Source organism: Euleptes europaea, chromosome 3 (genome assembly GCF_029931775.1).
Source record: "Euleptes europaea isolate rEulEur1 chromosome 3, rEulEur1.hap1, whole genome shotgun sequence".
Lineage (NCBI taxonomy): Eukaryota > Metazoa > Chordata > Lepidosauria > Squamata > Sphaerodactylidae > Euleptes > Euleptes europaea.
Window position 1 is genome coordinate 48,944,085 of NC_079314.1, and position 13,310 is coordinate 48,957,394.

At 39.5% G+C, this 13,310-nt stretch overlaps 1 protein-coding gene across 1 annotated transcript in view; it reads left to right on the forward strand.

Moving 5' to 3' along the window:
* The window catches only part of CPNE8 (copine 8), a 68,635-nt gene that overhangs the window by 45,782 nt on the left and 9,543 nt on the right, over positions 1-13,310 (forward strand). Inside the window, exons 10-16 of the mRNA XM_056847228.1 lie at positions 1,437-1,478; positions 2,466-2,541; positions 3,858-3,911; positions 6,004-6,065; positions 8,755-8,801; positions 9,172-9,353; positions 12,739-12,866. Coding sequence (XP_056703206.1) covers positions 1,437-1,478; positions 2,466-2,541; positions 3,858-3,911; positions 6,004-6,065; positions 8,755-8,801; positions 9,172-9,353; positions 12,739-12,866 — 591 coding nt within the window. The remainder of the gene's footprint in view (positions 1-1,436; positions 1,479-2,465; positions 2,542-3,857; positions 3,912-6,003; positions 6,066-8,754; positions 8,802-9,171; positions 9,354-12,738; positions 12,867-13,310) is intronic.

The window sequence follows — 13,310 nt, forward strand, 5'->3', positions numbered from 1 at the left end:
TCTTTTGATTTATATCCCCCTCCCCCTTCATAGTGGGGCTTAGGGCTGCTAACAACGGATATAAAATACAACAATATGAAACATTCCATCCTTAGATCATATAAATCTAAAAATCCAATAAAACCTTTCAGATCTACCAATGTTGTCGGTATTAACACAATTAAAAAACATTTAACAATCATTTAAAAATCAGCTCTCCCAATGTTGGATGGTTAAAAAGGAGAGCGTTTTGTGGTAGGAATCTTCCATTAGAAATACTGGGTTGGGGGAAGGCACCAAATGGGAACCAGTAAGCCGGTGGCATGGGAAGCCGTATAGGAGGCTGGTCCATAATGATGATAAAAATAGTGCTGTCCTCAGCCATAGGCCTGGTGGAACAGCTCCATCTTACATGCTCTGTGCAACTGACTAAGGTCCCGCAGAGCTCTAGTTTCTTCAGACAGAGCATTCCACCCAGTAGGGGCCATGGCTAAAAAGGCTTTGGCCCTGGTTGAGGATAGCTGGACTGACTTCAGACCAGGGATCACCAGGAGATTTTGTGTCCTGGAGCATAAAGATCTTGGAAGGGCATATCAGAGGAGGCCCCAGACCGTTAAGATCTTTGAAGGTTAACACCAGCACTTTGAATCTGACCTACAGACAATGCAGCTAGTACAACACTGGCACTTACCTGTAACTGTTGTACATTGAGTGGTCTTCTGTGCAGGCACACATCCCTCCCTCCTGTCTTGCTGTGCGCTCTCTGGAACCTTAGTTTCTTGGAGTCTTCGGCAGCTGCATAAAAAGAACTGAGGGAGTAGCACCCTTCCTCTTGGTCATGTGATGGTTTAGGTGATAAAGCGCCAGAAGGAGGAGGGGTGCTCCTAGTCTACTAGACAGCTTTGGAAATCTTTTCCATGGTTGGCCTGCACACAAGCAGTCGTAATATGTGCCTGCACAGAAGACCATGCAATGAACAACAGTTACAGGTAAGTGCAGTCCTGTTTTCTAGTATACTTCTTCCTTAACCATGCATTCTCATTGGGTTAGATCCAGCTGAAATTTCTGTTGGTGAAGGGAGGGAGATGCTTTTCTCTGATTGCCCCCTCCAGCACAGACCACCACCTTCTCTTCATCCTGTTCCTGGGGACCCTGTCTGTTTCAGGGGGCATTTTATGCTGTAGGCAGAGGCAGGGAAGTCCCACTGTTCTGACAAAGATCCCTTCCATCAGCAGAGATTTTTCATGGGATCCAACCCATCAACTTTATCGCTTGTTTTTAAGCAAAGAGATAAATGGCTATTAGCTTCCTATTTAGTCATTAGATATGGAATTGTACATTTCACACTAGATCCCTAATAAAATACATTAATTTTGACTATCTGAATACGACTTATTTCTGTGGTCAAGGTTTTCCTTATTTATTTGTGATTAGCTTTTCTGGTTTTTTCTTTACAGAACAATTAAGGTAGAGGTGTATGACTGGGATAGAGATGGAAGGTAAGTATCTTATTGTACATCACTATTTATTAATATTCTAAAGGAATTTATGATTAAATTCTTTAAAGTCCAAGAGTCTATAGCAAAGTGTTTGCCTCCTAAATATTCAAAATATTTTGACTTCATTGGCTGTCTTTGCAACAAAAGCTTTATAAGTTTAGAGTGTCTTCGGAGAATTCATATGTCTTCTCTTTTTTAATCCCTTGGGGATTTTCTCCTATGACTTTTTCTCCCTGTAGCCATGAAAGTGACTGCTACAAAGGATATTTATTTTAGCCTCTGACATCTTTATATTCTTTCTATCTCCATGCTCCACTCAAATGATCCATATTAACCTCTTATACTATCCCAAGCTAAACTTCCACAGACTCCAGAAGCAAGGTGTACTAGTTCCTTACAACTTTTTAATAAACCCCAAAAATAGAACTATCAAAACTTACTGTTGCAATTATACTAATGTCATAATCATGTATCGTGAAAGTTTTTGTGGCACTAGCTGTCTTAGAGAGTATGATTTTGTATTAAGTCCATAAGAAGTAGTCATATTAATTATTTTATGGTACAGAAAAGTGATCTCTTCAAGATGGTATGTGTTTCAGCTGTGGGCTTTTTGTCATAGTTGGTAGTTTCTGTTATCCCTGTTTAGATAGTTCAGGAAGAAGGATAAAAACATGGTCAATCAGGCAGTTTTGAATTAAGTACATTTTTCAGCCACATAGGTTTTATAAACTACATTATCACATAGATTTGGGGCTGTAGATGGGGTGTACAGGGCTTGTCACCCCCTAAATGTCTGAGTGATGTCTGCAAGACCAATAGTTGGGGATGATGGTTAAATAGCAAAACCTTCAACTCCATATAAAGTAAATATCTCTGCATGGCTTCTTGGACTTTTTGTATCGGCAACTATTAGATAATCTGTTTCCACCTTTAATTTATAGACAATGTGCATCTACTAATCTAAATCTCTTTTTCCCCCATTTGTAGTCATGATTTTATTGGCGAATTCACAACAAGCTATCGAGAGCTGTCCAGAGGACAGTCACAGTTTAATGTGTATGAGGTAAACAAGTGCATTGATTCATGTTGTGTGTTTTAGAATTCAAATAATGACACTGTTCATTGTCTATGAGCCTTTATAATCTGTGCAATCTGGTCACTTTATTCATTGCCTTTCTAGACTGAAAGCCTCCTGTTCTGGTGAGGTTGGTAGACATCTCCTCAATGCTATCCATAATCTCATGAGGTCTTATGAGATCTCATCTGATATTCTCCATTTGGATTTGAACACCCCTCACCTTTTTTTTCTTTTCACATTTTTCTGCAAACCTGAGTGTTGCCCCAGGTTTGTCGAAAAATCTCCGTTTTCAAAACATGTCCCTTTGTACATTTAGATTTTTAACTCTGCATTCTGGGGATATGTTCAGAATTAAATATATTGATGGGCCAATTAGTTCTTGCATTAAGGCTCTGAATACTGTATGTGTCATTTAAACATGTTCTGGATAAAACCACAAAGCTTCCTCCAGTGAGTTCCTCAGATACATTAAAATGTATCAGCTTGATAGTTTTCTTCTTCCTGCACTCACTACCATTGTGATTCTGTGACTATTCTAATATGTCCAGATTTCTAAACTTGTTTCTGTGGACTGCAGTCACAAAAGTTAAATGGCTACGGGAGTGTCACTGAAAGAAACAGTATTTAGTTTAGTCCTGACTAACTCATTCCATTGTTTCTATGGAACTTAATCTTGACTGTAGCGGAATTGGAGCTATGTGATTCTTTGGGAGTCTGCTACAGTTCTAACATTCTATCAGATACAAATAGGCCTACAAAAAATCATCCCACAATAAATTTCATATTTGATTGGTAACTTGTCTATGAACTCATGCTTCAAGTCAGCTGTTATGTACCGCTGAATAGTTAGTAAACCATAAAATTTCATGAAAGTAATGAAATATGTACTGTGGGCTTTTCCTTTTTATTTTGTGCTCCTTCAACCAAATTCTTCATCAGTTATGCACATAGTCTTAAAATGTTGTCTCATTTTTTAGATGTAAATAATAGTCTGTTTGGGAACCCATGAAATTAATTGTTGTTGAAATAGGTCTTTTTGTGTGAATCACTATCTTGAGAATACAGTTTAAATTTCTTTGTTTGTGGTCATCAGTTTAGACAACCTGCTTGTGGGCTTTTTGGAAACATCTGACTAACTGCATCTAGGAAGTAGAACTCTGGACTTCATAAACCCATAGTCTGGAACAAGTTTATAACGGGGAAGCTGGGTTCAAAATTTGAAGAACAATTACTTCAAAATATCTAAGGATTTCACAACATTGCATGCATACAAATTAACATATTTCTATTTGTTTTTCTAGGTAATAAATCCAAAGAAAAGGGGAAAAAAGAAAAAATACATTAATTCAGGAACAGTTAAGTACACGATTTTCCATTTGTTCTTATTCACTGATGGGAGATCTTTAAAGTAATTGATTAAATTTGTCTCAAACTCTCAATAGCATATGTAGTTGGAGAGTCCCCCCCCAGACTCCAAATGAATGGGAGGTTCATCCCAACGAATGAGATCACACTCTGAAGGGTTGACTGTGCCACTGGGCCCACTCTTAAACATGGCCTGTTTTGACCCCTAGAGGCTCTGATCTTAAGAGAGGGGTGTGTAGAATGTTGTTAAAAACCCGGGAAGGGAAAGTACACCTTGAGATCAGAACGTTTTTCCGTTGCATAATCAAAGTTGGAATAGCTGGGCCATCAAATGATAACAATAATCTAATTACCCAGTTTAAGGAGATGTTTAAGGTTCCAACTGATCTCAGGACAATAGATGGGCCTTTAAGAACTGTACTATACCAAATTTGGAGTTCAAGGAGGGGGTCCTACCATCCAGTAAAAAATTCAGACAAATCTGGTGGGACTGTAGCACCAATTGACTATTATTTAACGCACCATGAGCCTGTAGTTGCTGCTCAATGGAAAAGCAGGCAGGGGGATGTTGTTCTTATTCATCTTAGAGTGAGATATATTTAGTCTTTAATTTAGCATTTATTTATTTATATTTTTTACTTATATCCCACCAACCCCCCTGCCCAAGCATGGCTCAGGGCAGCTAACAACAATCAGTTAAAAACAATATATCATACAACATCCCAGTATATGATTTAAAACCAGTCAATAACGGTCAACAAATAGAAGGTGCACTAAAAACCCTTTGTTCTCTCACTCTGCTGTAATCGGTCCACAAACCATCAACTAAACAATGGGGGGGACATATGGTCTATGCTAAAGCTTCTCTAAAGAACTTGGGGTATGATATTCTGACATAAAAAGTGGGGGCTCATGACAAAATGTTCCTGTACACTTCCTTGTCCATGCTTTCCTCCTCTCCAAGTCCACATCCCTGATCAGCTGGCTGGCTGTGACTAGGGTGTCTCTTGCATGCTTCTGGGTCCATGTCTCCCAGGCCATCACCAGTCTGGGAAGAGGGTCCTCCCTTCCCCCCCCCTGCATCATTCTGCTGCTGTATGTGTCTTCCTCTCTCTTCTGTATCCTCTTCCTCTCTCCCCTGTAGCTTACCAGCACCCCTTGTTCATTTGATTGGAATCTGTGCTCCAGCACAGATGCAGATCAGTTGAGCAATGGGGGTAGAAGGTTTCCAGCATCTTCCCCCACTGGCCCAGATCATCAGAGGTCAGATGGCTTGGGCTGGTTAATTTTCTGTCCAAAATGGCCTTTCAGATTCCCTGTGAATTAAATTGCCAGTAGTCTGGTTCACAGTTGAATGCTTGCAAAGTCTTGCAAAGCACTTTAGAAGCTAAATTTGAGATGGTTTACTTTCTTTGCTGAAAGAAGAAAAGGGGATAACTGAAAAGCCCTCTGATAACTGTTACTGCTCCTGTTTTTAACACCAGAAACAGAAGTCTGGCAAAAGCAGACTGCTCCATAGCATTCGTAGTTTTGTTCACTCATCAGAGTCATGCAGTAACATCAGGAAATGTTAGCTTTTATATCAAAATTGTTCTGTGCCTACCCATAATAACTTTCCACCCTTTACAATGAATTTGATTGTGTCGTGGTGCACTGTAGATCAAGCTACTGCTAAAGTGTGTTTGATTTACCAATGGATATAAATTTTGCCAGCCTTGTTTCATTGTTGTTAACTTATGCAAAAATGTCTGTGCAGTGCTTTGAACATATAGTTATAGCTCTGTATGTACAAGGGAGCTGGTACTGGATGTGGCTGGAGAAAAGGAATCACATTTGCAGAACATCATACATGGCAGGGAATGTGCGTTAGAGGACAGAATTTTTGCCAGATAGATCTTATGAAAGGGGGGCATGAATTAAAAAAATATATAAATGTGTCATTTCCAAATGATGAAATGCTTATCTTCCAACATAGTGGAAAATAATAATAATGCCTCTGAATTGATAAAATACTGTATTTTTATATTTGTGCCTATTTCAAAGGTTAACATTCATGAAATGTTCTGTGTCACTTGCTCTCAGGTAACATTACTTTCCTTCCTAGTGGAAACAGAAGTTTCATTCCTTGACTATATTAAAGGCGGGTAAGTGATAATTCTGACATAAAAAAACCTTTCTAAAGAAATTATTGTTGATATTATATGCACAGCCAATAATAATTGGTTGTATCTTGAAAAATAAACATTCAAGTACAAAGACACATTGGAGGGATAAAATGTAAGCTGTAAGGTCAAAACTGTAGGGTCAAAACATGCATTGGCTTGCAATCAGATTGGGCATTTTTATACAGCTGTATATATGTGTTAGATACCCTGAAGTCTGGGGTCCACCTCCGGCCTAGAGCAGAGAGGGGGAAGCATGGGTGTGCACAGAAGGCTGGGAAGAGGTCGGGTCTTAATGCCCCCCAAGCAAGGCACAGGACTCCAGACACACTTTCCACTTACTTTATTGCCAGAAGTAGTTCAGGTGGTCTTCTCCAACGCAGGGGAGCTATGTCACTCCCTGCTCTGACCGCATCACCCCCTTCACTGATTGGCACATGGCAACCTTTTTCTCCACCTCACAGCTCCTCAGCACACCACCTTTAAATCCCACCCTAGTAATTGCCATCATCTGGGAAACCATGGAAGTGGCCCTTCTCCAGTGCCAACCCTATCAACCTAACTGTACACCTTCCCTAGTCAGGGCTGCAGCTGCACCCATCACCCAGTTGTGCCTGATGTTGTGACCTTCAGGCCACACCCAATCCACCACCATGGTAACCCTTGTGTTGCTCCCTCTGCCAGTCCACCACACACACCGTTAATATGTGGTGCTTCAAACAGGCTGCCATTGGACCAAGAGTGTGGTAGAATCACAATATAGACCTCTTTCTATTCCTTCTCGCTGTACTTTTATCATAGCATTCTGTTGTTGGTTGGAAATAATATGCATTCCCCCCCCCCAAAAAAAACCCATCTCATTAAAATGACAGCATTGGCATTTGTTTTTTGCTGTGCTTGTGATTTTGATATAAAAATCATACTTTGAGTTTGAAATCTTCCATGATATTGAGGTGTCTTTGAGCTCTGTAAAGCTACCTCATCCAACAAAGATTTGATAGTTGGTAAAGGAAAGTATATGACAGTTAGGAGCTGGTAGCATCACACCTGCCTTCCTGCCCTTCTGACTCTGTTTTTAGTTTCAGTACTTAATATGTGATGCTTACAAAGGACAGCTTAGGCACAATTAAAATTCATTAAGAAGTCTGTACATTTGGGGGCTTAAATACAGACTTTGAATAAATCACTCAACCCAAAAGTTAAATGGTATTCCATTAAGTGGAGCTGTGTTCTCATTTGTATTTGAGCTCCACTAACTAGATTTTAGCTTTAGCTCCCACCATGTTAATTTGATGCTATAAATCAGACCTCATATCTTGTCTTTTTGCCACATGTTTGATGAATGAGAGCCCCTTTGATGTAATGACAAAACACACTCCTCTGCCGTGCAAGTACTGTTACATACTTGTGGGAGCATTAATCAAGCTATATTATAAGAACTACAGATCCGTTGAAAGTTTTCTTGGTTTGAATCAGTACACATCCAAGTTTGGATTCTGTATATTAATGAATTACTTTCAGTCAAATGTGCATGCCAGTTGCTTGTTTGTTTATATTGCACAATCTGTACACCCCTATATAGACAACTCACAGCAATTTAGATTATTATTAATAAAATGTAATGAAACAATCATAGAATCATCATCAAATTAAGAAAAAGCAGCTTAAAAGATAAACAGTAATTACATGTTTTAGATCTTATTAGATATTAGATGCTTGGTTATCAAATATTAGAGCACCTGCCCTTACCTGCTCCTGGAAGCGATGGTACAGAAACATCTTGTGGCAGTGAGTTCTGTAATGTTAGAGTGACCAACTAGCATAGGTTGGTTAATATACCCACAAAGACTCAAAGGGTTCCCATGTGCAACTGAATTGAAATCACAGCAGTATTAATTGGTTGCATCTGCACTCAATAAATGTTTCTCTATGCCACATGGCTTTTACTGGAATGTGCCTCTAATACTCATCTATATTTCAAAGGGGTGGTTAGACTGGGGAGCACCTGTTGTCAGGGATAGTTTGGATCCTATGAACATGCCTTCCTTTGGTTGCTGCTCAGCAATGAGGTCCTGCTTATGCTTGCCTGTACATGCACACATGGGCTGCAGCTGGCATGTGATCTAGGCACAACAGGTCGACTTTGCTTCCTACTTTACTACTGAATGGGAGAGCAGGATCATAGCTAAGATTTCAAAGCCTAGTGAGAACTGTTTACTTGAAAAACTCATAAGTACTTACAAAGCTTTTTATTAAATTTGAAGTCATATTTCTTTTGGTTAATATCTAGAGAGTATTTCTTTAAGTTGATTACACTAATTGGTGTGATTCTCAGGCAGTTGAACATATTGGCTTGGATCCTGCCTAGAATTTCCACTGGAGCAAGGAGGATAAATTATTTTAGCCATTCCCGTCACAGCAGCCCAAAATGCTGCTCCTAGGGGTGAGGGTCCCCTGGAATAGATTGAATACATAAATGCTTCTGCTTTTAAAGAGGCAAAGTAATGTCAGCATGAGTATAGTTTCAGTTTGGTGTGGATGAACTTTTACCAGGATTCTGTGCATTGTAACTTGAGTATTTTATTTGTCTGGTATGTTAATTGTTTTCATTGTTTCTTTCCTCCTTAAGAAACAATAATTTTTAAGTAGTTCATATTTATTTGTTTCATAGGACTCAAATCAATTTCACTGTGGCTATTGATTTCACAGCTTCAAATGGTGAGTATTTTAGGATAGAATCTACACATTTCCATTTATTTTATTGTCTGTACTATATTAATGTCTTTATCTATTAATTCCAGCTTGGCCAGACAAGTTACCTTAATGTCAAAGCCTGAATCCGTATGAGATGCCACACTTTGCTGTGAGGGATTTCATGGATATATTTAATAAATCCGGGCAGATATTTGTCAAGCTGTTTTGAAATATTATTTAGATTAAAAAATACAAGTTTATCTGTTAAGCTTGCTATTTTATACCCAAACAACCAGTTCAAATAGTATTAAAACAGTGTAATGGTCTTTTATACTTGTGTGCAAAACCTGGGTCCAGATAAAGACATTGCAAATATGCCTTTTTGTTTCAATAGGCAATCCTGCTCAGCCAACCTCCCTCCACTATATGAACCCATATCAGCTAAATGCATATGGAATGGCCTTAAGGGCAGTAGGAGAAATTATTCAGGACTACGATAGTGACAAAATGTTTCCAGCTCTAGGTTTTGGTGCAAAACTGCCTCCAGATGGAAGAGTATCTCATGAGTTTGCTTTGGTAAGAATTAGATATATCATTTTATTTTTATACGTATCTTTATACTTCATGGTTTTTGCATTCATGGATCCACATGTGCTCAAATTCATTTGAGTGATACAGTAATGCTTTTTGAGTACTGTATGAAATTCTGCCCCTTTCTTGTGGAATGTTTACTTATTAAATCATGACAAGCAAGGAAATGAAACTCTCCTAACACTTTCATAGTATATATCAGCCACTATAAGAGAGGACAGTTGTTTGAGTGTTGGTCTGTTTAACCCTCTAACCAGGTCTACAACAAAGTGTTCACCCACTGTGTCACTTGATTCTTTGATTATGTTCCTATATGTATCAGCTTTAAAAAAGTTGTACCTTGCATAGGATCAGTTTCATCCATAGGGGTCTTAACTGATCACTATAAATGAAGCCTTAAAGGAATTTTGTCATGGCAGTTGTATGGGGTGAGGTTGACCTTGAAGCACTGGGTTAGGTGAAATAAACATCATCAAGTGATTCTTCAGCTTGCCTAAAGTGAAGATTTAGTGTTGTGATAAGAACCTGCAATTCAACCTGCCATGCCATTATTGTGCTGAGCTTAAGGTTAGTTTATACAATTATGCTTCTACCTGACAACTATTTTTATTATGTGAGGGAACCACTTGGATGTGGGGAGGCATTTCATTTTCTCCTCCTCCACTGTTTGCTTTTTCCGTTTCCTGAAGCCCCTCAGCCTCTCTCCTCCCAACAACCAACCTTCCTTTTTCTGCCCCTCTATCATCATCTTTCCCTTCTTCCCTCTTCCTGGCAGTCTCTATTTGGGAAAACTGTGCCCTAGTTTGTGCTGTGCCAGCTGCTGAGCAGGGCCCAGTAGCATGGTGGGGAACCTGCAAGGGCTTGCAACAGCACCTCACTTTCCCCTGTATTTCCCTCCACACACTATACAATATTTCTTCTTTCTCTCCTCCTGGCAACCCCCATATCCTCACTTTCCCCTGCTTCCTTCTCTCCTTCCTTCCTTCCTTCCCACCCACCCACCAACCTACCTTTTATCTGCCCCCCATCTTCAGCTATATTTAGTATTTATTTACTTCATTTATATTACACCTTTCCCCACAAAGCAGCTTTTATCATTCTCCTCTCTTCAATTTTATCCATACAATAACCCATGAGGTAGGTTAGGCTAAGAATGTGTAGAAGGCCCAAGGTTTCCCAGTGAGCTCCCATTGGCAAAGTAGGGATTTGAACCTGGGTCTCCCAGATCCTTGTCTACTACACCACACTCACTTTTATGGAGTGTCTTTAATAGTTCCATGAAAATATAGAAAAGCAATGCCCTCCCAAGAGCGCTATGGTAATATTCTGCCAAGCACTAATCCCTTTGTAATATTTAACATTATACACCAGATGAAGCTTTTAATCAGTTATTGAGCCCGACATGCCACAAAGTGTAGCAATCTAGCTTCAGGGTTACAATAAATGATTGTCACAAGGTTTCAGTATGAAAAGATGGATCACAGTCTGCTCACCAGATGAAACGTAGTTGTGTTAACACTGAGGCAGTCCAGCAGGGTAAAAAGCAGCAGCCGTGCTGCCAAATTAGTGCTTTATCTTCTGATGAAGGCTTCAGCAAAAGCTTGCCACTGTTCCTGGAGTTCAGGGCTGATAGTATTGGTCCTGAACGGGCAGTGTAGCTCTGACAATGAGTTTGAGGATTCCAAAGGTTCCCAGGATGGAGAGTCCTTCAAACCTGCTGCCCTGAGGAATGTTGGATCATGCAGGTCACTGTATGTACTAAGTTCTTCAGTGAGTGTCTTCTTCCTCCGAGGATGCCTCATCTAAGCCTGGGAACTGGCAGGTTCAATAGCAGAAGAGGCTGAATATTATGCATCATTTATAATCTCCTTTGCTTCTGTCCTCAAACCTCATCTTCTACTCATTGTGTTTGGGAAAGGCATGCTAAATGAGGACTTGGGACCTACTAGCTAAATAGAACCTGCAGATTCAGAGGTATTTTGCCTTTTTACTTCACCTGCTGGGTAGCAAACTATGGGAAAGAGGTTCCATATCCTACTAGTAGACTTCCCAGAGGAATCTGGCTTACCGCCTTTAAGATGCCGAACTTGATGATTCCTGGTATGATCCCTCAGGGGAGTTCTTTTGTTCTTATGGTGGGAGCTGAATTTTTATTTTGAGTATGATTGCAATCACCAAGGATGGAAACAAGCTTCAAAAGCGGTTGTATGAATTGGCTCTTTCCAAGAATGTGTATTCGGTAAAGCCAAACCAGGAAAAAAATGGCTTGTTAAACTGTAGCCGGTAATCCCGATCCTGAAAAGCCAAAAAAAATTCAGCCTTTTCCTGGGATCATTTTGGAATCACTGGCTACAGCAATAGAAAGGGAAAAAAACCCCTTTTAAAAGACAAAAAACTGCTTTGGCACATTTGTGCTGAACTCTGCAGCTCTTTAAAGTTTAAATCTCCCCCTCCCTTCTGTTCCATTATAGTCTATTGGAATATTTCCAGGGCTCTGGGCAGGGGACTGTTTTTTAAGGTAGAGGCACCAAATTTTCTGCATAGAAGAATGTTATGGGTGCCCAAGGGGAGGAAAAGTGGGGCCCCATAAAATTGGGCCCCCTGACCAAAACTTTACCTAACTTGAGGGTTCTTGTAAGGAGAGTCACCAGCAGCTATGCTGAAAATTTGGTTCATCTATCTTAAAAAAACAGCCCCCCAGAGCCCCCAGAAAGATTCCCCATAGGCTATTATGGAACCAATATTTTTTTTCAGATTCCCACAAATAACCTGTGGGGAAAAACATACTGGTATTGGGATTCAGGAATATTTAGGAATCCTGAAAATTTTCGGGTCCAACATACCCAAATCTGGATTTTTCTGGATTTTTTTTTGCACACCCCTAGATATCTCCTCCTTTTCTGATCACCATCCTCACCGACTTATTTCACATAGTTCCTGTTATTTGTGATACAGCATAATATTTGTCTCTCTCACCATCAGTGGAGACTATATAAACATTGCAATTTTTTTGTTTGGGAGAAAACGTTACTGGAGAAAAGGAAGTCACACAGCCTTTCTGTGGTAGAAGCATGCAAAGTCCAAATTAATTAAAGTCCAAATCTAATAGTAGATTTCATTTTGCCAAAGGTTTATCACCAGTACATTGTAGCATGTTTTTGATTACACATTTTTTACAAAATAAAAAAAGTGACAGACTGGATGTTTCTTATGTCCTAACAGGTAAAAACAATGTGCTGTACTATGGGGTTATCTGCTCCATTGAGAATTCCAGATTCTGTGTTTAGAGCTTGATGTCAGTCTTGCACTGTCATGTCAATGTTATACACACCATTTCTATAAGCAGTAATCACTCTTCTTCCACTTACAGAATGGAAACCCTCAAAATCCTTACTGCCATGGAATAGATGGTGTAATGGAGGCATACTACAGGAGTCTAAAATCTGTACAGCTTTATGGACCAACAAACTTTGCTCCTGTTGTTAACCATGTAGCAAGGTAATTATTGTGACATCTCTTCAGAGAAAGTTTAGGGTACTGAGCCTTCATTGCCCATGTAATTATATTGAAGTCTGAAAAATGAATATTATTCAATGGTGATCAAGAACGCAAAGCTTTATCATTCTCTCACTCAAGTGTTTGTGTTCCAGCTTAGGCATTATCAGGCACGAGGCATATATTGCCTTTGAGTAAGTGCCTCTCTTGGGCTGTTCATGTGGATGTGTGACAGTTAGTGAAAGATAGAAAGTAGAAGAAAAGCATTTGTACTACTAATGAGCATTCTAGTCAGTATTTATTTGAAATTCGCAATAGAAATCATTTCAATTGTACACTGAGCTTGTTTTTTTCACTGGTATGCATCCATAAGGTATTCTCCTGATAGGAATGCCCTGCCCTGATTTTTAGATGTTTAGGAAATGTTTAGGAAACATTTTGGTGATT